Consider the following 26677-nt stretch of genomic DNA (forward strand, 5'->3'; position numbering starts at 1 on the left):
TGCACGTGTGAAAAATCTCTTTATTACAAAAGAAGCGTGTGGCTCGGTCCCTTTGGCTCGCTCGTGCACAACACAACCGAAAAAGCATTCTCTCCCATCAGACAAAGAAATGGGAAAACAAAAATACGCCGCAATTCCCTCGTTTCACGAGGCGAAGAAACCGTGTCCGAAGAGGGGGCCCCTAAGAGTCGGCGTCGTCAAACTGTCCCTCGACCGGCTGGTACCAGGCCGTCCGCCTCCGGTAGGACACGGCATGGATGTCCGACGGAACGAACACGTCCTTGCCATAGAGGTAGGCGCGCTTGTTCACTGCTCAAAGACAGAAAGAAAGGTGTCTCGTCAATCGCGCCCACGAAAGGAACACCGACGAGATGTTCACCGGTTTCTAGATTTCTATGCAAGCAGCCCCTAAAGTCCAAATAACTGAGAAAAAGAAAGCAGTGCCTAGACAATGTAGCAACAAATACTCCGTTTCACATTAAGTCAGCATAGCAGAAGCTACAAGGAGCTATGGGCTTTCGGTGTCCCCGCTGAGCTCGTGCAACGGTGCTCGAGAAATTTGGCAAAAGGTCTATTGAGGCAAAAATGTGCCGAAACCAATGAGGCATCGAACAGACGACTCTGCCATGTCGCCAAGTTCCTGGCTCTTTGGCAGACCTAGAAAGACCTGGATGCACCCCGAAGGGAACGAGCGAGCGTTTCGCGGAGAAGAAGTGTCGGCACAACTGTGGATCGCTCACCGACGAAGTGTGGCTCTGTGATCTCGGACTCCCAGTCCTCCGCGGGGCCCTCGTCGGGCTTGGTGTCCTCCACGACCCCTGCCGCCTGCCACGCCTCTTCCACCTCTTCGTCGGAATCTGGTGTCGAGGACAAGAATGAGTCGTCGTCAAGTCCGCGGGCGTCCGGAGGGTTGCGATTCTAAAGGTGCGCGGAGTGCAACTTCGCCTGCTTCTTATGCAGGGGTCGCGGTGACGTCGGAACGCCGAACTCCGATTGAAGGATAGTGGTTGCACAAATCAAAGCAAGCTGCCTTGAGGTTCACCCTCCACCCCCTAATCAGAGCCAATTGGAGCTCAGCGTTCCGACGTCGCCACAACCCCTGCAGAAGAGGCTGGCGACCTTGACAAGGAAACATCTCGGTGGCGCGACGACCTTGGGCTGCACAATCGTGCTGCCGATACGTCGTACAAAAAACCGCCTGCAGACATTGTCCGAAGCGTGTTCCTTCGTCGTAGGGCGGTCCTGTCCTATTGGTCGTACGAAAACTGTCTGCAGGCATGTGCAAAGCGAACGTGCGTGTGTAGAAGAAACATGCTTCAAAGATGCTCAACACGCGTCCATAGGTACCTCTGCATCGAGTCCACAGCGAATACCGTGCCTTTTGTACGACGTATGACCAGCGTGCCGGTGGTTTTCCAGTTCCCACTCGCGACGGCATGGCCAAGATGACTGAATGCGAACGGCAAGCTTGAAAGTATGTGCAACAAGCACGGTGGAGCCCGAAGCCGTCGCGTTCGTGAAACCAATGCCGTCAAGGTCGACAGTTCGACGTTGCTCTCGTTTGTGCCGATGAAAGCAGAGCAACACGACCGAGAAACTCCGGCCCCACTAAAATGTTCTAGTAGCACTTGTTTCACAAATCGTAATTGCTCCCATCTAAAAAAAAGAAAAATGCATGTTCCCCTTTTCCTTTGAAAGAAGAGTTTGTCCCCTCCCCCATTTGAAAGAAGTTCTGCCATGGCCGAATTTATCGAAATGCCTGCAGTCCCGGTACGGTATACACCTTCCCAGCTGAAGGCTGCTTCACTCTTCGCCGTATTCGGGAAATCGAATCCATGCGCCGTCTACGAGCAATGGCCGATTATAGCACTGTCGGAATTATTTTGAGCCCATGGTGAAACAATGCAGTGTAACCGTTATTCGATTCGGTTGGTACGATCGGGCACGAAGCACGTGCCAGCAAGAGTCGTACTTCATTCCATGCGGCGGCAGTTGAAAGACCCCGAGTTAGAACCCCGGCGCCGCCAAAGATTTAGTCCCCTTTCGTCGGCTTCATAGCCCTTGTTCCAAGCAATCGCAGAAGGGAGAGCACAATTTCCTGACGAATGGCTGCCAAGCCCCACAGTGCCTGCCATATTGCGCATGATCCAGCAGAAAATTTGGAGAAACTGGAACATTACTGAAGGAGCCCTAAGTGAGTGAGTCAGTGCTGAATGCACAAAGTGCCTCACCTGTTTCTTTGTTTAAGGTGTGGTCAGAGTCCCCGATCTGTCCATTGTTAGGGTGCTGAGGGTCACTTGCTTTTTCTGTGGAATAAAGTAGCTTTGTGGAACATGTGCGGAAAATCGGTTTTTAATCCTTTACGAAGTTACCGAGGAGCATGACTTAAAGCGCAGGAGAGGAATACCACTTTACAAAACTCTTAAACTAACTAGGTACTCTAATGTGTGTGTACAAGGGACAGTTTTACATAGGGGGCCTATTTTCACTTTGGGCTACGCGTTTGGTATTTTAAACACTTTGAACAAGACATGCGGGAGGAACCTGGACAGCAGGAATAAATCTACAATGGCGCTTCTTTGCATCATGGACGTAGACATTGCCGTCTAGACGTCGAGCGAAATTGTTCAAGACTTCTAGGAAAGGCGTCTGCGATTTGGGATAGCCACAATGTCTCCCAGGATTTTCCAAAATGATTTATAGGGCCAACGAGATATAGCTTCTTCTTTGCTCGAAGAATTGGAACCAGTGATTTCGGAACTGGCCAATTTCTGAAAATTGTCCATTACAGTGCGACGAGAAGACTGCGAGCATTACCTTCAGAAGGTACTGCTATCTTGTTTACTTGTAAAGCATGAGCCCTGTAGTGTTTTGCGGGGCGCACCCAGTTAAGTTAGACTGCATCGCCCTGGCCTAGCCAAACAAGCTGAACCCAACAGTCGAATCAAAAGTAACACTGTTGTCTGTACCTGTCACAATGTCAACCTCTTTGGCAGGCACTTGCAGAGGTTCCAGTGGCTTCATCGCTGGTGTCGAGTGACGAAAGCGTGCAAGTTCCTGCGAGTAGAAATGCATCTTCTAGACCAGTACTGTAATGTCCCGAGATGCCCCCCATAGCTTCGTACAGGCATTGATTTTTACGGTCCATTTTAGATCGAGCTTGGTGACTTCAGACACCCTATATTTGTGATCTGTATATCGAGTCTGCTAATAAAACAAACATATTGCGAGACTTTCGTTTCCTAAATCGAATTGGTACGACTAATGTCTAGTGAAATTGGTACTTTAAGTTCCGCACTTAGAAAAGGTTCCCAGGTCAAATGGTCAAGGTAAATGTATCAGGGGCTGGTGAGGTGTCATTCACTATCTTTTTCACGCGACGTAAAACTACCTGTAGTGGATGAGCGTTTTAGCCACGTAATTGTGGTCTCATCCCCACCGTAGACAAATATGTAAAAAAATTTAAAAAAAATTAAAAAAAAATTTAAAAAAAACGCAAAAGAGCTTTAGCGTTTTGTGTTCGAAGTTTGGATGAACCTAAACAGAGCGCTACATAACATGCTACTGCAAGGAACGGTGGGAACATAGAATTTACGGCATTCCAACGAAGCAAATGTTCGAAAGAGCGTCCACCGACATTTGGTGCCAGACCAGCTTAGTCCCGAAACGCTAACGTGTCCCGAGCAGGTGCAAGTGCAACTAAGCACCATGACTAGGCAAATGACCGGCTTCTTTCGCTGTTTTTCATTGACGGCAACGTTGTTCAGTGCCAGTAAAGAACAGTCGACCTCGACCGACCAGCTTTGCACGTAAGGAGCACGTATACCTTCGAAAACTCTGGCTCTTGACAGCGACAGGAGAGCCCACAGAGATTGAGAGCGCGCAGGAAGCTGGAAGAGTCAGTGCGCAACGTGCACAAGCTATGATGGAATACTTGAGAACCGACTTAGTTCAAGACACATTCTCGTGGTAATGCAATGCGGTAATGCCCGTAATGCTTTCCAACAAAACAAATACAATAAATTGGTAGGTTAATGAATGGATAAAAAGTACTGGTCGTACATATTTTATTGGGCGGTAGCTTGCGTCACCTAGCCTGCTTGTCACGTGCGTTGATTTATTGACTGATGTCTACTGTCTACCACGAAAGCACTCATGGGACTGCACTAATGTGAACTAGAACTGCACCGCTGATTTACATATTTACGCCGAAGCATAGAGTTATTATAATTATAATAACTTTATGCGCGGAACTATCAAAACCAAGTTGTGAACGTTTTTTTGGCTACTTGGATGGCTAACTTACTGTTCGGCTGTCCTTGTCGGCTGTAGCCCGCGCTTATCCACTGTGTGGCTTCGCGTCAGCTTCGTTTCGTGGTTTCGTCAACCGAACTTGTGTGAGCATGAATAACTCTGACTTGGAAGACTTTTACCACCAAACGGCCGAAGATTCTCTTCCTGTGGCCACGGGTGGCAGGCGTCTTCCGTGCTGGTGCAGGGGCCGAGAGCGCGCCCCTTTGGAGTCCCTGCCCCTGTTCCAGTTTCTCAAAGACCAGTACGAAGCCGACGGGGTCAGCGTGAGCACGCTTCGACTTTGTTTCGTTGTTCTCTTCAGAAGCTCTCAAATTTTGAGCAGCGACTGTGGCAAGCAAAATCGGATATCTTTAGGTCGCATTTCCGTTGTGCTCTCCTTGCATCCTCTCGGACGCTGTGTGAGCAGACGCCGAAGCATGCTGAGATACGCTAGTTTACGCCCGTGGATCGCGCATGATTGGACGCTAGGACGCCGCGGCACGTCAGCATTAAACAGTCGCGTCTCGTGTAAAGCCCCTTAATGAAATTCAAGCGAGGAATATGACGTCGCGATTCTCCTGGAACGGTTCAGAATGAGGGGAAGCGGCCTCGCTTCTCTCCTAGCTTCAGTTCACCTGCTCGACGGGTCGAAGCAAAAAGGAGAGGGAATGAGAATCGGTGACGTGACATCTCTTGTCGGCCGTGTTCAATTGGGCACCTCTTTTCCAAGAATACGGCCTTCCGTTACAGTAATCGCTGTACGAGCTCGTACAGCGATATCAGAAATTCCGAGTTTGCGCCCAAAGACATCACTAGTGATGTTTTTGGACGTTGCAGCGTCCCACCCATCGCTCCAGCCTTGTTTTGTAAGCTCCAAATTTCTGTTCAGCGTCCCTCTAAAGGCCGATTCACTCGAGGGACTAATCGGTGGACGGATTGATCACGTGACGACATGTCTGCAGTTTGTCCGTCTCCCTAGCACATCCACACGAGGGAGACAACGAGCAGACGCCAGCGAGGACGGATCGAACCTGTTTGCCACTCCACTGTGCCGCGAAACTCTAGCATCGTACCATGGCACCGTTAACCAAGAGAAATTGACGTTTTCTACTGCAATAAGGAATCGTCCGCCGCTTTTAGGTGCAGATCAAGACAAAACACCGTGATAGGCTTCACGCAAAGTGCCACTAGCTTTGCTAACCCAGGGCACAGGCATGGTCCTGCTTGAGAAGGGACAAAGTTCTGGGCTCGCAGAGGGGCATTTGGAGATGCTTTTACGCACTCCGCGCTCGTGCACAACACTCAAGCTACCACAGTCACAAGAAAGGTCTTGCTCGGTGAAAGCCTGATCGGATTTGCAAAAAATATGGTGGCGTGCTAGACGAGTTTTGACGGGAGCTTCTTGACACGGACCCGGAGGAGTACCGCAGCCTGCGTCACGTCAGCCGGACAAAGTTTCTGCAGTTTCTTTCACGCGTGTAACCAAAAATCGCGTAATAAAATGAACCAGTGAACGCACAAAGCACAACGATGCGCCATTTTTGTTTTCATCATTCGAAAAAAGAAAAAAAAAAAAACATTGTATTGTTGCCCGACTAAACGCTTTTCAAGTCAATCTCCCGCCAAAAATGCGCGAGTGAAAAAGGTGCTCAACTTTATCAGTCCGTGGACGAGGCGCCGATCACAGGAATCGGTGACGTGAGGGTCACGTGGTACACGGTCCGCGGAAAAAAATCGCGATTCAGTCTGTTGGTGAATCGGCTATAAGCAGAGGGACAGGCTGGGCGTGTACGACTGAGTGCCACTGCTGGAGAACCGCATTGTCATTCCATCTGCTCTAAGGCAGGGTGTCCTCACCTTGCCATATGAAGGGCTTCAAGGGAGTACACTGCCGTCAAGGATGTGCCGGAAATTGCATTTGGAGGCCGACTCGCAACTTGCAGATCGAGCATCTTATTGCAGATTACGCCAAATGCGCCGAGACTCGAATTATGCACCCTGAGCCACTGGGAAAGTTTATTGTGTGCCATACACACCTATCCAAGCACTTTAAACAATTTTTTTTTGTTCAGTCTAAACATGTGATCTACAAACGGACATGCCTCGGTGTACTCACACAGTGTTGGTTCCCCAGTTGGGGGTATCTTTCAGAAACATATGCCGGCTAGCCCGCCTTGTGGCTTTACCTTATTTATTTTCCGCTACCGTTAGCCCGTGGGTGCATTGCAGGAAGGAATATTATACGCCGTAGATATACAGTTCGCATCTCCTCAATGTGTATGTATGTCTCCTCTACTCTGTTCGCTTCTGAGCTGATGGTGCAGTGAAAGCTACATGTTTGGACCAGTCATACGACTCTCTTTTTCCGGGGGATCAAGCTCCTGCCTGTACCGACACTTGGAAAGCTAGGTCAGGTGATAAAAGGGACGTGGTTGATTGGTTCGGCAAGCGCGTAGCTCTCACCGCACTGTCTGCTCGAAGACAAATTGAGTTTAACCTTCGTCTGTGCTCTGACTCGCATTTACCGCTACTTCGCTTCTCTGGAAAGCAAGGTTGCAATAAAAAAAAAACTTAATTCTGCTAGAGACACGAGAGGTGCTGCTTTATTGAAAGGGACTCGTGTGTTACGGGTTTTCTAGTTTTTCATGGCTACTTTTTGTTGTGCGGATTTTTGAAGCCTCTTATTCCTCACCTTAACCTGCTGCGTTCTTAGCCTAAAAATTTTCAGGGCCGAAAAAAATTATTTTCTTTTCTGTTCTGTTCTCCAGGCAAGGGTTACCCCTGCCTCTGCCCTCAGGGGGTTGGGGCGAGGGAGGCCTCTCGGAAAGGGTGCAGATTGGGTAAGTTGCAAGAAGCAAAAGTGTGCAGGCGAGCTGGTTAGGAAACATTGTGACCTAAACGTGTCTCAGGGTTTTGATTATGACTTTCGGTAAGCCTTCTACGGGGTGGACACATGCACGCAGTCGGTACAAGGTTTATAATATGACTTTTGTCTCTTTTAGAGCGTCCTCGTTTTGTGTCCAAAGCCTGCCAGACAACTTTTCTTTGCGACAGAGGCTGGGCTTAGCAAGGCTTAGATTTTCGCCGTGGATGGTGTTTTTGCGGCTGTCGTGTTGAGGCCAGTTTTTAATACAGTATGCATTTTAATGGAAGTGACGTTGGGATTTGTTTTGCATCGCCGTGCCGCCGTGCAGTCGTCGGCCAAATTTAGCGGGATGCCACCGTGGGTTACTCGGACACATGACTGGTGCCACTATGGGTCGCATCACTGCCTGACCACCTCAAGTGTGTGCGTATGTAAGACCACAGGCTACGAGGGTCACATGACTCGCAGTGCAAAGTCGTGGAATCATGCAACTTTGCTGCGTCAACAACATTATTTGATCTAATAACGTTGAGCGTCGGGTCATGCTGGTAAATCACGTGACACCGCTACTTTACATCGTGACACAGCGAGCCGTCGGTCATGCTGCCAGGTTTTGCGACAGTGCATCACTCTTGTGGTCTTCACATGAGACGTTTGTGCGGGGGATCAAAGGAGGGCCTAAGTTTGTTTTCTCTTCAGTAAATGTTCATCCGTCGGGCAGTGCTAATACTCTCTCTAGTTCCTCCTTTCCTTGCCTTTGGGCATTTCATTTTTGGCCAAAGCGGGGAACTCGTGCTAAGCAGCAGTGATGTGAACGAGTCCCTTTTTGAAAGTGGACTTGATCTAGCACTTGTTGGCTCCCACTTGTGATGCTTGCTCTTGTGGTGCTCGCTCTTGTGGTGCTCACTCTTATGACCGGGTCACGTGTTACAGTCTCACACTTATGACAGTCTCACACTTATGGCAGTGTCACAATTATGACAGCCTCACACCTATTCCCCTCTTGCTTATAATGTTCTGTTATAATGTGGATCCAGAAGAACCACCAGGTCCTTGACCAAGTTTTATCATGCTTTATGCCAGTTTTTACATATAAGAAACTGTTGATATTTCACACGTTTCACAAAATGTTTCTCGTAGTTGGGGTGTGTTGTATCCGCTTATACTCCACATCACACTTAATGTACCGAGTTGTCAAAGCTGCTGCTCGCATATATGAGGGCCTGATCCTGCGGTTCGATTTGCACGTCCTCGTGCAAGGAAAATGATAAGCGAAGCCACGTTCTTGCGCCAGTGGCTTTGACAGAGTTGTTAGCTAAGAATGAGATGGTGCATAGCACCATCTTCTTCATTTTCGTGAAACAATAGTAATATTAAAAGTTCAGCAGTAAATAAGAAACATTTCTTTTTTGTGTGTGTGTTTAGGCAGGAGGAACCAGCTCGTCGGATACGGACGACGACATGAACATTGTCCAAAAATTCCACAAAAATCAGCGGCCCAACCACCTTCAAGTCTTCTCCCAGAGTTCGAGCTCAAACGGTGAGTGCGTTGCCCGAGCTCTTTCTGTACTTCGTCAACAAGCCCACCGGAAGCACCATTTCTCGGTTGGCTCACACTGAGGGTCGTGCGCTCGCGACGATTGCATTGGGCCTTTCCGGCCTTTCCCCACGAGCAAGGAAAACGTTCGGGGAAACGCAGAGAAAATGCTTGCGTACAAAACTAACTTGCTTTCCATCAGATCCCATACTTGCGCGAACAATGCCATACCGGCTGGGCCTATGCGGTCGAACGTTTACTTCGTCACCGTGAGATCGGACGCAGACTGGACGAGGGTGCTGCGTCGGCGTTTGGCTGGGCCTCGGTTCAACGCATTGAGTTGGCGCCGTGCGACCGTGATGGCGTTCCACGGAGGAAAACGAGATTGTGTTTGCAGGCCTCAATTTTCTACATGGCTTTTGATTCAGTGACTGACGGGGGAGGCACATTCGTATGCACCGTCTCTACAGCATAACCTCATTACGACAGGTCTCGTTACAAAAGGCATTCAATCATAACTGTATGCCAACACTTGGCACCACCATCACATCGCTGCGGTGGAGCTGCCATCGGCAGGGCGCGAGCGCAGATGCTCCCCTTCACGCGAATGTGATTCCTGCGCACGTGCAGTGCCCACAGCTTATGCAGAAACCGCGCATCTGCCCGCACCTTGCGAGAGCTCATTTGTAAACAGCGCGCCCATGGGATTTCGCATTTGCAGAGTATATTACTGTAAAATTCGGAGGTTGTTTGTTTTTTTTTTTGAGTTTGTTTCGCTGAAAATCAAGGATTTATCCCAATTAATATTGTCTTCTTGACTGTCCCAGTTTTTAATCATACTTTGTTACCAGTTTTTTAAAAGTTAAAAATAAAAATAAATTTTATCTGGACGCGAACGTGCCGTATTTTGCGGACTGTAGTCCGCACCCAGTGCGCAGTTTGCACGCCGGGACTACTCCGAGCGTAGAAAGTATCGTTCGCAGCACAGCTTGACAAATGCCAGCTGTATTGGCTCACAAGGGAACTTATATCGTACGTAAATCAACATTAATATACTTCGTTATTCATAAAATCCTTCGCGTCTTGTCGTAGTGAACGATTTAGAAAAAAACAGATCCTTGCGCACCTGTAGATAGTCTGCATCGGGTAAAATTTGAACTTTTAAGCATGTAATGTCCGGAAAACATGGCACACTAAATTCATAGAAACATCACCTGTAGTGAATCGTATGTCTGCAGCTGCATTTGGCTTTGCCGCCCTTAGCATTGGAAACGCTAACTGTCCTGCGACGAATCTTCCAAAGAAGCTTTGCTTAAATTAACATTAATGCTTTGAGATAGACTACACTCCTGGACTTGGTCACTGGAAAGCAAGGAGGCTCCAGCTGTCCTGCCCCCCTCCTAGGAAAGTACGGGCTCGTAGCTTTCACAGCCACATGAACACGACCCGTCCTCCCTGTAAAACACAAAAATGCTGCGATCCAAACTAAAACCAAAGCAGCAGAATGGCATTGTCGGTTCTTGAAGTGGCCTCGTTTTCGTGCCCGACAACCGACAACCCCATTCATCCGATTGCGGTTCACGCGAACGAATGCATTGGATGCGCGCCTGACTTCGCAGGAACCAAGACTAGAGGGGGACACCGCAATCGCCATGGACGTGAAATCATAGAATCTTTTCTCATCCAGAGCGCAGAAAACAACTTTTCATCGAACTCAGTAACCTTAGTAAGACGGGAATTAGAATTCCTCAAGCCTGAACTTGAAAAATATCGCAACTCCCCGTAAATACACACCATCACGGTAGTTGTGCCTGTGCCTCGTGGTTCTCCCTTTCCTTCTCCTATTACCCCTTCCATCTCCCAGTTTCCTTTCCTATTTATCACCTTTCCATCTCCGAGGTTTCCTTTCAGTCCCTCATATCACCCTTTCCATCTCCCTGTTAGCCTTCCCCCTTATCAACCTATCTTGTCAGGGTTTCGCTGAGGATGCAATGTCTTTGCCCAGAATAAACGTCGTTGCTAAATGAAAGAAAGTGGTTGTCCTGTGCTTGTCCTCTGTGTTTTATTCTTTCAATTTTATGTATTCATGTTCAACCCGCTCGCCTTCACCAGTCCCTTCTGTCGGTAGTCTGAGATTTTTTTTCAAAGGGAAGTGGAGTGGCCTCTCCTCGGTACCGCCAACACTGTGCTCTTACAAGATTGATTTGTAAAACACCTCGTCATTTGCTTTTTATTTTGCCATTGTGACCTTGAAATTGCAGTTTTTCGGATGAAATTCGAATTGCCGAAAAGTTTACCGGCAAGTGTTTTTCGGAGTTTGGCGGATTTGTCCAAAAACGCAGAACCCTGGTTGCAACATACTAACCTATTAAGTTTGTTTAGTCTTCCTATTCATGCCATTGAGCCAACATTGCTTATTAGAAGACTTTTTATAACATACATTTGTATATAATGGACAACGTTAAGGATTCTTAATGAAAACAACTTTCAGCCTTTCCACTCTGGCGAAGAAAGAAGAGCAGCGGAGTTGTTGCTTCTGTTCTCGTCGGTGGCTTTCCAGACGAGCGATCTGCTCTTCTTTCACAAGGGAATCTGAAGCGCTCGACGCAATGGAACTTTAGGCGATAGCGGCCTCACGGCGATTGCAGAACCATTGGCGCTGTTGCGCACATCGCCGCTCGTTTCGTTCCCGCTCTTCTTCCCCCGAAGAAATGTTGCCGCCATCTATGAGCGACGGCAGCAACCAGTTGTCTTGTTTCCCGAGGCTGGAAAAGTTGCCACAATTTATGAGTGATGGCGGCAAGCAGACAGCTGGCAAACACAACACCCTGAACGGTGGCAACCAAAGTGTTGTGTCGACATTTGTTTGGTACCAGACTCGATCTTGGGGAAACTAGCCTTCAACAGCTCGGCTGTAAAACTAGCACGAAACACAAGGACACAAAGGAGAGAAATACATACAGGACAAGGTGCTTTGTTCTGTATGTATTTCTCTCCTCTGTGTCTTTGTGTTTCGCTCTTTTCTTCATCATGTACACCATGTCCTTGTGTTTCGCGCTGTTTTTCATTGTGAACGTTTACCAACTAGCCCAACGGTCCATTCTTGTACATTAAGGAGTTTGTAAGTGGTTTGTGACACGTTATAGCAGACCCTTTGACGGCAGTCATTATTTCGGACATTATGCGGCTTTGATTCGGTGGTGGTGACAATCATTTTGCAGACTGCTGTCATTGCGCTTGATGCCTTACAAGCCTCTTGTGGCCCAAAGCGTGCAGGAATAATGATTATTAGTGCAGCTCAATAAAATATTGAGACATTTACAACACCCTGTAACGTCGAATTAGAGCGCAGCTCTTGAGGAGGAGGGAAGGGTACTGAGAGAAGGGTATACCCTCCTTTCTCCTCCTCATCCTCCCTGCTACTCCTCCTTCCCTCCTCCTCCTCCTTCACCTCCTCCCCTCATCCTTCAAACTCTTCCTCCCCCTCCCCCTCCTCTTCTCTTCCTCATCCCCCTTCTCCTCCCCTCCCCTCATCCCCTTCGCCTCCCTTTAGTCCTCCTCCCCCTCCTCCTCCTCTCCGTGCATTGCATCATGGGAAATGTCCCATAATGCACTGCGCAAGACCCTTGTGACGTCACGAGGGTTCTGCGCGGTGCATTATGGGCAGTGATGGAAGTGCTGCCCAAATTGCGCCAAGGACGCAATCCTGCTACATGTAGCGCCAAATTGTCATTTTACCGAAGAACTGCGCCATGCCTGCGCCGAGATGAGATGTAGCAATAAAAAATAAAAATTGAAGTCTTATCAGAGCGCATGGCGGTACCGCGGTATTTTCTGCGCCGCAACTGTTACGCAAACCGAAACTGCGAGGGTGCATTATCATCATCATCATTGAAAGGAACAACGTTAGCAACATCTGAGACCAAAGCCGCAGAGGCTAAGCGAAGAACCATCCCACTGAGCAGCCTATCTAAAAAAAGAAAAAAAAGGCCGAGCTTGTAGATGTTTTCATTGTTGGCCCGCCCTGTTCCCGTGCGCTAGCTACCAGCGAAGTCAAAGCTAGTGCGAGCCCAATGCTCTGTGCATTCCTGACTTGCCCGTGGGCTTGTGCAGTGTGGGCACCGTTACAGGCTCCATGCGCGCGCTTGTAGCTTTGGCTGCGCTCGCACCGAAGCTGAAACGAAGTATAGTTGAGTTGCACCAAACTCTGGATGTAGCGCTGGTAAAGCCTCACCGTCCTTTTCGGAGCACAAAAGCACTGCGCGACTCGCGCGACTGCGGTGTCTGCTCCGCGGGCACTGCTTCTCTGCAGCGCGTCGTGCATGCCAATGAGCGCACTCAACAGGTTAACTCGCCGTGATTCGATCGTGACTTCGCCAGCACATCGAAAATGAATCGGAATTTTTCAAGCGAATATCAGATACCGCAATATTTGAAGCTGCTGCCCGAAAGACAACTCTAATCTGAACTAAAACATTCCACAACAGTGAGGGTCGTTAAATGCTGCTGCGAATGCCTTAAAAGAAGCGCAAGCTGATAAAACAAAATATTGGGTACCATCAGAACTCAGTGTGACATATTTAATTGTATTTTTTTTAATCTGAGGAGCAGATAAACTTCATTTAAAAAATGTTTTTTTGTGTGTTTACTTTGTTGAATCTTATATATCCTGTCTTAAAAAGGCGACAGGCGTTGTGTTCCAATAATAGAGATGGGCTTTATATAGCAATGCAGTATTATTTCATTTTCAAGTAATATGCCAACATATGCCGGACCCTGCTCCAAAAGGGCCACTACCTGCTCCAAAACAACATTTTGCCTGCTAGAAGGCCTGCTCCAAAAGGTCAAATGGCACTTCCATCACTGTATGGGACATTTCCCATAATGCAATGCGCGGTTATGGCGACGCTCAAGCCGAAAACGGGCACCTAAGAGCTGCGCTTTTAAAATGACCACCTTTCAAAGTTCAGAAGTTTCATTCAGTAAACCAGTTCTTTTCTAATATCCATGTGCATTTCGTTGGTCTCACTGGTTAGATCGAACTCGAGTCATAGTCTGCGCCAAAGTTCGTAGTAAGAGTATCTGCGTTCTACACACTTCTTTTACAATGGACCAAAATTTCAATCGCTATCAAGGCCTGGTATAATGAGTTTATACTGTATAGCAGGGGTGGCCAGGCTGACCCGGCCTAAGAGCCGCAGACAAAACCTTGAAACTTCCAAGAGCAGCGGGCGGGAGGGTCAAACTTTTGTCCAGAGCAATAAACGAAACTCGAAATACTTTCAACCTATATGAGTCAAAAGCAGTTCAACTGTACGTAAGATATAGTCCGTTGCAACTCAAGAAGGTAGGGCAAGGGCAAGACAGGCCGGGGAGGAGGAAACAGATGGAAAGCTAAAGTGAGAAGGAGGTTTTCCCCTCTTCTCCAGCGTTTCGTCTGCTTCCTCCTCCCTGGCCCGTCTTACCCTTTGCCCTACCCTCTTGAGTTGCAGCGGACTATAGCAGTAGCACAAAACTGCCAAACCGCAACCTGTCTTTCGATTTAAAATGCATTCCTTTTGTCTTTTAGGGGAAGTGCTTGTGTGACCGGGAGGGAAGCGGTGGAGTGGGGAGGGGAGGGGGGTAGAGGAGAGAGCCGCGAGCCGCACTTTAACACACGAAGAGCCGCATGCGGCTTGCAGGCCGCAGCTTGGCCACCCGTGCTGTATAGGGTACTTCCTTGCTAGTAGCTCTACAATCTGTAGAGTTTCGTTTATTAGCACCCTAACTAAAGTTGAACACACTGTTTGGTTTCTCTGGTGCTCCTTAGCTCGTGGAAGAATGAGACCTCCACATTCAAGGCCCTCGAATCCAAGGCCCTCGAATCCAAGGCCCTCGAATCCAAGGCCCTCCGAATCCAAGCGCTTGGAAAACCCACAAGGCATCAGGCAGCGCACCGAAAATGGCTGGCAGGTTTGTAGGATGTTTCGAATGTTTCTTGATGCTGGGATGCGTCGGCCAGTGTTGGGCAAAGTACATCTAAAAGGTACTTCAAGTAAAGTACAAAGTAAATGAGATGTGATGTACTTTAAGTAAAGTATTAAGTACACTGGGTCCAACATACTTGAAGTCAAGTACTATATATACAATGTACTTTCAAAGTAAAGTACAAGTATTTTAGCACAATCTTTCATGATGCCCTTTCATTCCCCTATATAGTGATTTTTTAACTGGTATGCATTGCCCAGGGCCCTGAGGTAATCAGGGATGCTTGGCCAATTTTCAGAAACAGTGGCGAATATTTGATAAAGTCAAGGGGTCACAGGGTAGTTATTTTCAGGAATGGAGCCAAATTCAGAAGTCCCTCTTCTGAATTTGGTGCCCCTTACACTGGGTTGCTGAACTCAAGAAAGGCTAAATGTACTAGGAGAGAGCATTACGTCAGTCCCGTAGCTTCCGCAAGCAATCCTCTCACAGAGAAGTGTCCTCTCTTTAATGCAAAAAATAGTGAGTGTGCAAGTGCGCTGGTGATAATTAATCATAATGTGACACCTGAGATTGGAGTGCAAAAAAGTTAAGGAACTTTCAAATAGAAGGAAAAGACAAAAGATAATGTCTCAAAGCATTGTGACGTTCTCTTCTGTTCTTTTACTTCTACTTGAAAATTTAATTGTTCGGCACCACAGTCTCAGGTGCTACATGACGATTAATTTCGCTCTCCTAATATTTTAAACCTCCTCGCTTGCGCTGACCAACCGAGAAGTAGCGAAAGTTCAAAAAGCTACGGGAAAGCCGCTACGAGAACAAATGGAGCGATGTGTCGTCTGCTCACGTTCCTGACAAGAGTAGGATATCGCTCCCAGTTTTTCTTCGGAGTTGACACAAAGCATAATTTCGTGATACAAATTTAACAAAACCAAATTTGGGGAATGTACTTTGAAGTCGGGAATTGTACTTTCCGTAGAAAGTATGAGAAAAAAAATACTTTAAGTGAAGTATAAGTACATACTCGGAGAATGTACTTCAAGTAAAGTACAAGTTTCCTAAACCTACTTGAAGTAGTACTTTAAGTACAATGTACTTAAAGTACTTCCCAACATTGGCGTCGGCGTGTCTGTTGGGGGCGTTTCTGTGACTCGATTTCTTACGGGAATGTTTATCTTGTGGGTTGAGGGGAGACGGTGCGGGACTTGCCTCAAAGATACCTCTAAAGTACTCGAGTGTTCATCATGTGCAAATGCAACGTATGAAGTTTCTATAAAAATTGGAAAAGTCATTTCACACAAAATGGCACCGAGGGGACCGTGGCAGGACATTGTCGCTTCAGCTTAATACGTCTTGGACATTGCCTCCAATGTTCCTAATTTACAGGGCAGTTGTCGTTCCCTACTCTGTAGTGACTGTGATCGTTAAAAACTGGTAGAAAAGCTTTTAAAACGTCTTGGAATGGATTGGTGTGTTTCCTATTGTTGCTCTGTGGCAATGAGTTTCGTTGCTTAGCATACTGGAAGTACTTGATGCAGCATTTTACCACTGGCTAGCACTAAACTGGGCCAGCTCATGTTGCCACTCACTATGCATTGTTAAAGGGCAACGCTGCTTTATTTTTGCTGTTGAAAAAATTATGCAGTCTTCAGTGCCACCTAGAAAGACCACACATCAAATATTCCGACCTAGTTCTGTCTAAATGTTTTTCAAACACTCTGGCAAAACTTTGAAACGCACGAAGCTGCTGAAATCGGCTGACTCTAGCGGGCTAATTGAGGCACAATCAACAGGTTACGGATGCATTCCGGAATATCTGCCGACACACTTTGTGTGCCCGGGCGTAACCCAAGCTACGACGTAGTGTTCGTGTCCAACCTACAAACTGCGTTTGCCCGTCACTTTCTGCGGCCAGAAACATCACAGTTTCAGACGTGCAAAAATGAAGACAAAAAATATTCCCAATGAGAACAAAAAAAAAAACAAAAAAACTACGCTTTTAACTTTTAAATGTCCTGATGGAAACCAATTTTATCGCTTTTTATCTTGGAGGTCTGTTGTGCTGACTTGAATTCTAAAACAGTTTGTGGTTCTTTTAACAGGCAAGTCCGTTTAATTTCACATATCCAGAAAGTGATGCACTTCTCCTCGGTATTGCCTAAAGAGACCACATGCTAAATATTTCAATGTAATTTCGCTGAAAGTGTGTGCAAAATCACCAAAAATCTGCTAATTCTAGCGAACAAGGCGCGGCAAAGCAGGCAGCGCAGTCAATACCACTGTCGGCGCAGCCCACCCTGCGCTGCCTGCGTCGTGTTCGAGGCTCCTGGGGGATTTGTGCGCTTCTTTTGTACCTTTTTAAGCAAAGGCTACATGCGGTGCAAGTCATTGCACCGCCTCTAGCTTTTGCAGGTGGTCATTGTTGACCATGCGATTCGCGGAACGCGCATGCGCCTGTGTGCTCCCGTGCAAGCATGCGTCATCGCCGGCAGCATTTATCGTGTGCGAGAGAGTCAGTTTGAGACATTGAGCGTGGCATACTTATACAAACCTGTCGCGACAAATTTACGTTTGGTTTACTGAACTTCAATTTCTACTAACGTTTTTTAAAACAAGCCCTTGTGAAAACTTGCCTTTTTTTGCTCTAAAACACGAGCTGCAACCACGGTAGTGAGGACGTCGTCAGGTGTAGCAGACTGCTGATCATAGCAGCCGGCACTTTTGCCTTTGCGTTGAGCTGTGCTCGCCCGCCCGCTTGCTATGTGACGTCTCGATTTTGTACCATGTGGTTAGTGCATGTAGCTGACAACACAGAAGCAATGTTGCCCGCCGCAAGCAAGGTTTCGGTTTGTGGCAAGCTTTAAATGAAGATTGCGCAAAACATATTACACTTTTTTTTTGGAAAGAAATGGCATAGATCAGTCATTAACTCAAAATTCTTGAAATTGACCAGAGTTGCTGCCCTTTAGGAGAAAAACGCACTCGCAATGCAATCAACTGTCCCACTGGTAACTCCGTGATTTCGTAGGTGCCAACACTATGAAGTGTTAGTAATGAGGTAATTTTTCATAGCTCCCGGAAAAAACTTGGTAATCATTCATTTTCACTCTGAAAGTTACCGCATCGAAAGGGAATTCGGTGGCATTAGGAACTCGAGACATTAAACTCAGAGCTGCTGCCGAGCCTCCGACTTTAGCAGAAGCAGCCGAAAGAACTGAAGTGACGAGGGAATGTCTATTGCGTTTAGACATTGCTGACGCCATCTGTTTCGGTGGCCGTCTCGTAAAACCGGAGTGATATGGGTCTGTTCAATTGCAGCAAAAGTAACACTGGAAGCAAGTTGACCTGATTTTGTGTTGCGACATTGGATGGGACCTGTCAAACATGGAACGACCTTTAAGTCTGGTTCACACATTTGAGCTTGAGCATGACCGACTGCGTTGCAATGGCCCGTGATCGTCTGCGGCGAAAGAATGCGCCGACGCTATCTATCGAGCAGCGCTGGCTCATCTGCGTATATATTACGCATCATTCATTCACCGCATACTCAGAAATTTTCTTACAGTATTATAAGAGACCACCTGTCATAGATTGTGCATAGATTTGATCTTGGAAATTGTGCGAGACCTCCTTCAGTTGGGTTCTATGCAGAATGGAAGAGACTCCACACTCAAATGCAAATGCGTGAAGTAGCCTTTACGGTTGCAAGCTTGCATTTTTTTCTTGAATGCTAGATATGGTGTAAACACAATTCTGTTGCTTGATGTCAAAATTTATTTAGAGGTGTAGACATTTTTAAAACCTTATTCACTTTTTTTTTTTTTTAGGCGCCGGTGGTCATTGCATTTTCTTCTATACATGTTCGCGTGGCATTTTCAGTGTTCCTGAGGGGAACTTGCCATATCTCGTTGATCATTGGGATCATATTTTCCTGTCAGTGCTTTAAGAAAGAACAAATACCAGATGCAAGAGTGTTGTAATTTGTTTGCATTGGCCACATATTCCTGTGCTAGTCCCAACATTATTAGATGTTTACAGTCACACCCGTTTATAACAAACAGCAGGAAATGCTATGATCAGTTCGATATAGCAAGTAGTTCGATATAGCAAAAACCATTTACAACAAAATTCCACGATGCGTTCGTTGTAAGGCGAGAGCTCCTCTTTCTTTCTCGTCTTTTCGCTTCTGCCTTGTAACAACACGCTATTTTTATTTTTATTTTTTTTATGCCTGCAGATTTGGTTATTTTAGCTTATCTCCCCTTCTGAATCGCTTCTGTTCGTGGGCAATATTTTTGGGATGAAAATTGTTTTTTTTTTTTTGTTTGTGTGCAAGCAGTGTTTTTTTAGCATCTTTTTTCCTTCTGAATACCTTCTCCGCTCAATTTTATTTGCAGCTTAAGCTTTTGAAATTTGATTTTCTTTCTTACCTTTTTTTGGGGCGAAGGGACGGGCTAGAAGACGATTGTTTTGCGCATTTTTGAAAGCCTTCCCGGGGGAAAAATTTCGATATAGCCAATGTGTTGTTCGTTATAAAAAAAAAAACACTTTTTGCATGCATTTCTATCGAAATTTTCTGTGAGTTCGATATCGAAAATAATTCGCTGTACGTGGGTTCATTCCAACCGGCTTTCACTGTAGCGAGATATCTATCAAAATGTATATTGAATGTAGACCCCGCTGAATTAATATTTTCGGTTTCTCCATTTGGCGTGCCCACAAGCGTTATGGCTGAAACCAACACACATGTGCATGTTGCGACCTGGCGATCAATAGACCTCTGCTAAAAAAAAAAAAAGGTTATTAAAGTTTTGCGTTTCTAATGCTTTTTAGCTAATTACTAAGCACCTTCCTATGATACATATTTTACAATTTTGTGTTTGAGTGATTTGGCAGTTTTCTACTGACCAATCTTTCAGATTTTGCAGGGACCGAAAAAACATCAGAATAATAGAGCAGGTTGAAAAATCAGAAGATTAAAAAAACTTGCCTTTGTTACATCTAAGTGGGGCGACACCTTTGCTTGCGTTCGGCCACTTTCTGTTAGCTTGAGAATCGCTGCCTTCTTTTCTAGCATTATGGTCGAGTACCTTCCGCACTTCTTAGCAACACTTTGCGGCGGCGGAAGAATAGAGGGGCCATGACAACCAAGCCAGCGTAGTATGAAAACATGATTCACCGAGACGAGATGAGAAGCGCAAGGTCCACGACTGCAGAATGGAGAATGAACAAAGCAAAATGATAAAATGATGATGATAATGGCGTGCAGCTAGAGAAAAGAAAAGCCGTAGCATGGTGCATCTAGCGGTAGGACTTAGCAGTACTCAGGTAGGGCTGCCAAACCAAGCCAATCCATGTACAGCCAACATAGAACCTAAAGTAGCGGGTTCTCAGTGGTGTTTCCTACAAATCGCTTGCAACGATTTTGTTCGAATAATCAAACTTTCAAACTTCAAGCCGTCCTAAATATTGGTCGTGAAAATGCACTATTTCTATCAGGCAGGTCTTCGTTCTTTCTTTAGGTCCGAAATATTGAACAAGTCCAAATTATTGGCGTCCGAAAAATCGGTCGGCGACTGTATTTGCTAAACAGCATGCAGTGATGATTTTCTGCGAAATTTCACATTTTTTACATTAGATACTAAAACATATTTAGAAACAATTTGCGGCTAACTACTTGTTGACAAAGTTGTTTTTTAGATGCCGATATGGTACGAACCACTGAAGGATGTCTTCACTAGTGGATCAATATTTCCACAAAACAGAAACCATGCGTGCATATTAATGGGACTTTTGCTAACTGTTCAAGCGCCAAGGAGCGTGCCGAGACTGTAAGTAGTTACACGCGCTGCACGAGCTGGCTTCTGCTGCAGTAACCGTCCTAAACCCAGCTGAAAATCCCGATTAGATTCCAATTGGAATTTCCAATTGGTACCAGTTAGGTTTTTGGACAACCAATTGGTCACTCCAATGGGACCCATTTGGAACCCATTAAGTTTCCAACTGGAAATTTTTTTTCCAATTGGTAAGACCCATTGGCCAGAGCGCTTGCAATTGGAACCCACTAAAACCAGATGGTTCTAATTAAAACCAGTTAAAATTCCAATTGGGTCTAATGAGAATGTTTAGCTGGGAAGCCAAAAACCTAAAACAAATTACTCTTTGCACGTGCTCGTTATATACGGGTATATAACGAGCATGTGAAATCCTATAGGGACACACCCTTACAGGATTTTACGGTAGTTTGGCTAGCTCAAGAAGAATGCCTAAGTGCCCGCGACTCATCCAAGATTTCTGCGCTCTTCTTTCAGAGTGACATCCCCTCCGAAGGCTCGCATCGGAATCAGGTCGCGCAGACCACGGAACAAGCGGTCCACTCAAACCCGGAGCGGTCGACCACCAAGGAACCTCAGTTCTGGGCAAAGAAGACTGGTTCACTGCCATCTAAGGCCACGAACAAGAAGCCGTCTTTCAATCCGGCCGAGTTTGTCGGCGCAGATAGCCTGGAATGTGGAGCATCGTGGGCCAATGCCAGGGAGTCTCACTCCGCGAGCTCCGAGGATGACAGCACGGATCTCAGCGACGAAGAAGGCGTGACGGCGGCGGGGAAGCGTCACATTGGCTTGGAGATGTGTGGTATGTGTACCTGCAGACCTACGTCACCTAGACGATGAGGTCGAGAGTCCGCACCAGTGCGGACTTTTGCTACCGGTAGAGCTATACATCGTTTCGCCTCAAGTTCAGACGCAGCGACGCCGCGAGCAGACGGGACCGATCGGACGGCGTCTAAGGCGCACCATTGTGGCGTTCGTTGTGTTTCTGAACAACCCATAAACGGAAGAGACCTGGTGACTTGTGCTTTTGATGCTGCTCGATTGGTCCCATTGCCTTGTTGCGTTGGGTGCTTCCGGACGCTGAAACAAAGCATAAAATATTTTGGGTTAAAATTTCTAGATGACATTTATAACAATCAACTAACTATAAATAGGGACCTGTTTTTACAGGAACCGTTTTATATATCGGAAAGAGCGGACCACCCGAACAAAATCTAACCGTGCTCCTGTCGCGCATGCGTCTGCTATTTCTTTTTTTCCCCGAGAACTGAAGAGTGGAGTATTCTTGACAAATTTTCTAGTGTTTAAAATGGTACTTCGGTTGGTGTTTTATTGATGGCGCTTTTATTTTTCCAGTTTTTCTCGGTAGTGCTTCTTATGTTCCAGCTGTGCAAATAGATTTTTCTTTTTGTAATTCCAGCGATGTGCTCATGAATAGTTCCTTATACGTGAGTTTTTATACTAGATATGTTTTGATAAATTTTATATATATATTCCTGGGATGTATATTCCTGGGACCATGAAGGCAATATAATTTTTTTTCAAAAAGAAGGTGTTTTCGGAAGCATTGGGGTCCTGGCATGCCACACAATTTTTTCTAGAAAGTTGTGACTCATTTTTGTACCTGCAAATAAATTTGCGAAACCGAAACAAACATTCAGATTTCTTCCCTTTTTCGCCTCTGGAAAGAGAAGTGACGTCAGAGAGCACTGTCGGCATCGGTAGGATTAGTGCACACTCAGTGTGGTTCCCGTGGTTCGCTCTAGTGCACGGCGGTCTGTGAAGAAAACCTGGAAGGAATGGACGACAACGCCGCGCTCGCAAACGAGTTTGAGCTCCCGTTCAGCGACCTCACGTCGACTGAACGGGAGATGCTGCTAAGGACGCTGCCGCTGTGGTATGGGCTCCTTGCGCAAGGAAAGTGAGGGAATAGCATCTTTCCTCAGACGTGGGAACTTCATGTGTTTACCCAGACTCCGGCTGTCGTGAGGGTGCTGCTCAAAGTCTTCTGGTCGGAAATGCAACGAACAAATCCTGACACCGCTATCCACAGCTCTACGCAAGACGACGGCACGCAACCAAATGCTGCGCATTGCTGCATCGGTCGGCAGTTTATGCAAACTAACGTCGCCCGATCGACTGCACGTCTTTAGCCTACCTTTCGCGCAGCCTACTACTGCACATAAACGCGGCATGATTGGTGAGACACCAGTTCGCAAAGCGAACACGAGACGACGCACGAAACCAAAACCAAAAGTCCGCCGCCCCCGGCGCTCGTACCTCTTTTTCTTTTTTTTTGTCCATGGTTGCCCGATGCTTGTTACGCGCCCGAGGTAGCAGTGCGGGATGCGCTCAACCAGTGACAAACGGAGAGATCGCTTCAGATTATGCTTTTATACCGTAAAATCCCGTAAAAACGCCCACCCAAAATGAAGAGATAAATGGTGAAAAACATGGGGTGGGCTATCTTTACGGACGCCACAGCAAAACTGTATCAAAATTAATGATAAGCGCCGGGGCACCCGCTACAAACCAAGTGACGCGGGGACTGATACCGCAGATCGCGGACATGGCAAATTCGCGTTTCATAATGCGATAAACACGCGGGAGTTCGCTACAAACTCCTGTGTCACGGGAAAGGATACCGCAAGTGGCCGACGCAGCAGATTCGCGTTTCACGGTGCGGAGGAGTCGCGGAAACCCGCCGAGAACTCGCATCTTACGGGAAGTGATACCGCAGATCGCATACGCAGCAGATTCAAGTTTCATGATGCAATAAAAACGCGGGAACCCGCTACAATCTTGCCTGTCACGGAAACCGATATCGCGCGCGCAGATCGCGGACAAAAGCACGGGAATACGCTACGAACTCGCATGTCACTGAAACAAATAGTGCAGATCGCGGACGCAACAGAATCGCATTTCATGATGCAATATACACGCAGGAACAACTCGCGCGTGTTACTGCTTAGAATCGATATCGCGCGCGCAGATCGCGGACGAAAACACGGGAATCCGCCACGAACTCGGGAACGGATACCGCAAATCGTAAGCGCAGCAGATTCGCATTTCACGATGCAATATACACGCGGCAACAACTAGCGTGTTACGCGAGCCGATATCGCGCGCAGATCGCAGACAAAAACGCGGGAACCCGCTATGAACTCGCTTGTCGACACACCGGTACCGCCGATCGCGCCTTTGATGCGCGATTCCCGTCGGACATCGCTTGACGTCCACCGGAAATCAAAGGGTGGGCGATGTTTCGGAATTTTTATGTTACAGATGTTTAGCCAGGTAAACGGGATGGGCGATCTCTCGGGGGAGGGCGCCCTTACGGGATTTTACGGTACACGGTATGAAACCTATTAGTTTCCAACTACAACTTCAAAAGATTATCCAACGTTCAAATAAAAAATTTTCATCCCATCTCGCTACCGAAATCGAAACCAAGAGCACGTCTATCGTTTGAACCAATCGCCAGACGAGGAGCCCGTTGTCGTCACGCTTCGGCGCGTTTTAGTTCACCTTTCTGCCGCCGCCTCGGTGGGGTCTCAGGCATCGTTCCCGGCGCTATTATTACCGCGCCTGTTTGCTCGATTGGTGCGGCACCCAAACTTCTGTTCGGGCTAGAACTTGGTCAACAGTATCTGAGACGTGCCTGACATTCATTTTATTGTCGAATAAAACTTCGAAACTGCGTTCATGGTCCCTTTAAGAAGGTTTGGTAAAACCCACTCCCTGCTAGAATGCCTTACGGCAATGCGGGCTTCCTTGTTGATAAAGGGTACCTGTAGTAGTAACAGAAGGGTTCTACAATGGCAGTGGCAGTCTCAAATCGGGGGATGTCCCACATCTCCTGACATTTAGACTAGGGTACCTTGCCGCAGGCCGATTCGCCAAAACGTTTGTTGTGCCAACAATCGGTACGTTGTCTCTCACAAAGACGGAAGATGAACATATTGGAGTAGGACGGAGCCCAAGAGCATCTATTGACACTCTTGAACCCTTTGATGGCCAGCGCTACACATTAGGGTTGTGCGAATAGTGGATTTTGAGTTCAAATCGAATTCGAAGCGAATAGTGATTTTGGTCAAATATTTTCGAATTGAATATTGAATACTTGCCGTTCAAAAAACTTGGCCGTTTTTAGATGGAAGTTTTCAGAAATACTTCCAAACTGGACTTCTCACGCTGTCGTTAGTCCATCTTGCCAACCGACTTAGCTGCCGTCATTTTGACAGTGTCGATGTCATCCACTCACTTTGTCGCTGTAATAATATAATATTCCTTCAAAATATTATAGACTAAATGTTTTGAAACCGTGTTTATGAGTTTTATCGGAAATAAAAGTTTCTGAGCAAGTATGCATGTTATGAGAAATTTCTAAAGGTATTTATTTTTATCCTAAGCTTGTTGTTTTAAATTTATGTCTGGATTTGGCGGTGGTGAGAAAAGAGTGCTGGCAACCAGGGCGCCAAGATTGGCGAAGATGGCGCTGGCGTCTCTGGAGTTCGTTGCTCGGTTTCTTTTGCCCGTTATTAAAAAAGTTGATGGAATAATTACGATGAATATATTTCAAAGTTCTTACCACAATATTTATGCCATTTTGCCAAACGTGTGAGCATATTCCTGATTTTAGATATTGTTTCTTCATGGTCTTTAGACAGAAAACAAACTTGCGACCGTGAGTCTGCGAACACTTCGAAAAGCACGAATATTACAACTGCTCCTGAAGCGGATATCGAATAGAGTACTATTCGAAAATTCGAATATTGGCACAACACTACTACACATATATGGCAGTGATTACAGATTTGAAAGTGCCTGCCTAAACGCAAAACTGAGCACACCACGGGACATGTTGCAATTTGTTATGTCTTTGGTGAACTAAAAATGTTATATACACAGAATGTTTCACCTTGCTGGGCTATTTCTTGTTTTTAAATCGGACGCTTTGCGCATGTGATGCTCACTTGGCATACCGGATGCTCTGCAGGTACAGTATAGACCTCTTACAACGTAACCGCTTATAGTGCTGGACCAAATATAACACGGCTTTTTTAAACCACCGGTTCGCCTCCCATAGAACTGCATGTATTCACATACCGCTTAAAATGCAGGCGCGCGTAGGGAAATATTGGTTATAGTGTGGTTTTTGGAGCAGCCCGCCGACCGCGCCGACTGACCGCAGCGAGCACGCTTCCCTGTGCGACACTAGATAACAGCGCTAGCCGCAAGCGGCCCTCGCGGGGCAAAGAGGTTGCTCGAAGAAGTGGGGAGAAGCGAAGAGAGAGCCTTCAGTTGCTATAGCGACGGAGGGAAGCACGCACGTGTCGTTCACGTGCGTGCGTCCCTCCACTGCGTTGGAAACCACGAGAAACAAACAACCGCAACGACAGACTAATCGCAGGTTGAGGAGAAGTGTTCGCGCGCGTTGTATGCCGGTCGCAGGCCGACTGCTTCTATAGGCAGCCGGCAATGGCCAGGCGGCGCCACGAGTGTACTGCATTCAGCGCCACAAGCGGAGGCGTTTCTGTTAATGGGGCGGCCAGTTTGCCCGTCGGGCCATTGCGAGCGGCGGCGACACCGATTTCAGCAGTCCCCGTGTGCACCTGCGTGCCATGTCCCTGGTTCTTTTATGCGATTTTTTTAAGACCATCAGGAGCCTTGATACCGGTCCAAGTGTTAGAGAATATTCTAGAGTGTCATTTGGAAACCAGTTTGAGTTGTCTTCACCACTTGTGCCCGCCCGATCAGTCTGTGCTTCGCGCGTCTCCCAGGAAGTGTCAAAACACAACGAGAAGGCAGCGAATGGGTTTATTGTACATCCCGGTTGCGTGTCTTCGAAAGCCGGCAGTCTGGACCCGCCGACCCTAGTAATTGTCGCCCGTCGTTCAGAGCTCACAGCCGGAGCCCGTGTCCAGGCCTGCGGATCGCCCTTCCCACGCCAGTGCTATGTAGGCTAGCTGTTCTGGGCTATCACAGCCAGAGTATCGCTGCAGAACCACTCCAGGATCGTCATGGACTAGGCCAGTATGGTCAGGGTTCGCCGCTTCCGCCGGTCCTGATCCCAACTTCGCCAACTTCGCTGGTAGAATGCTCCCGGGAATCGCCATGGGCCAGACCAGCCAGAACGGCTCGCGCCTCGCTCGGCCGTCCTCTCCTCCCAACGCCCACACA

General features: G+C 47.1%; 2 protein-coding genes across 4 annotated transcripts in view; one reads left to right on the forward strand and one right to left on the reverse strand.

Moving 5' to 3' along the window:
- On the reverse strand, positions 1-4331 carry LOC8026966. 2 transcript variants are annotated; one of them, XM_042294696.1, is made up of 5 exons: positions 4307-4331; positions 2970-3057; positions 2232-2306; positions 741-857; positions 1-309 (listed from the first exon to the last, which is right to left on the reverse strand). In XM_042294696.1, exons 2-5 carry the CDS (start codon positions 3022-3024, stop codon positions 182-184), a joined length of 375 nt encoding a protein of 124 aa, XP_042150630.1. In that variant the 5' UTR covers positions 3025-3057; positions 4307-4331; the 3' UTR covers positions 1-181. The 2 variants fall into 2 exon arrangements, with proteins under 2 accessions (XP_042150630.1, XP_002406834.3); XM_002406790.5 differs by lacking the exon at positions 4307-4331 and adding an exon at positions 3827-4020.
- A 3-nt stretch (positions 4332-4334) lies between these two features.
- The window catches only part of LOC8026965 (variant surface antigen E), a 34610-nt gene continuing 12267 nt past the window's right edge, over positions 4335-26677 (forward strand). The window contains exons 1-5 of one of the 2 annotated variants that reach the window (XM_040212778.3): positions 4335-4577; positions 7062-7133; positions 8585-8699; positions 14506-14648; positions 20972-21296. In XM_040212778.3, coding sequence (XP_040068712.2) covers positions 4404-4577; positions 7062-7133; positions 8585-8699; positions 14506-14648; positions 20972-21296 — 829 coding nt within the window. In that variant the 5' untranslated portion in view covers positions 4335-4403. The remainder of the gene's footprint in view (positions 4578-7061; positions 7134-8584; positions 8700-14505; positions 14649-20971; positions 21297-26677) is intronic. The other variant, XM_029977595.4, reaches the window with a different exon arrangement.

Source organism: Ixodes scapularis, unplaced genomic scaffold, assembly GCF_016920785.2.
Source record: "Ixodes scapularis isolate PalLabHiFi unplaced genomic scaffold, ASM1692078v2 PGA_scaffold6__148_contigs__length_123643588, whole genome shotgun sequence".
NCBI classification, from domain to species: domain Eukaryota; kingdom Metazoa; phylum Arthropoda; class Arachnida; order Ixodida; family Ixodidae; genus Ixodes; species Ixodes scapularis.

Bases quoted from the DNA above. Each gene is read 5' to 3' on its own strand.
- LOC8026966 (XM_042294696.1), bottom strand. From the start codon at position 3,024: ATGAAGCCACTGGAACCTCTGCAAGTGCCTGCCAAAGAGGTTGACATT. The intron at 858-2,231 runs GTGAGGCACTTT...CCTCGACACCAG, and splicing joins CACCTTAAACAAAGAAACAG to ATTCCGACGAAGAGGTGGAA. The intron at 310-740 runs GTGAGCGATCCA...GTCTTTGAGCAG, and splicing joins CACAGAGCCACACTTCGTCG to TGAACAAGCGCGCCTACCTC.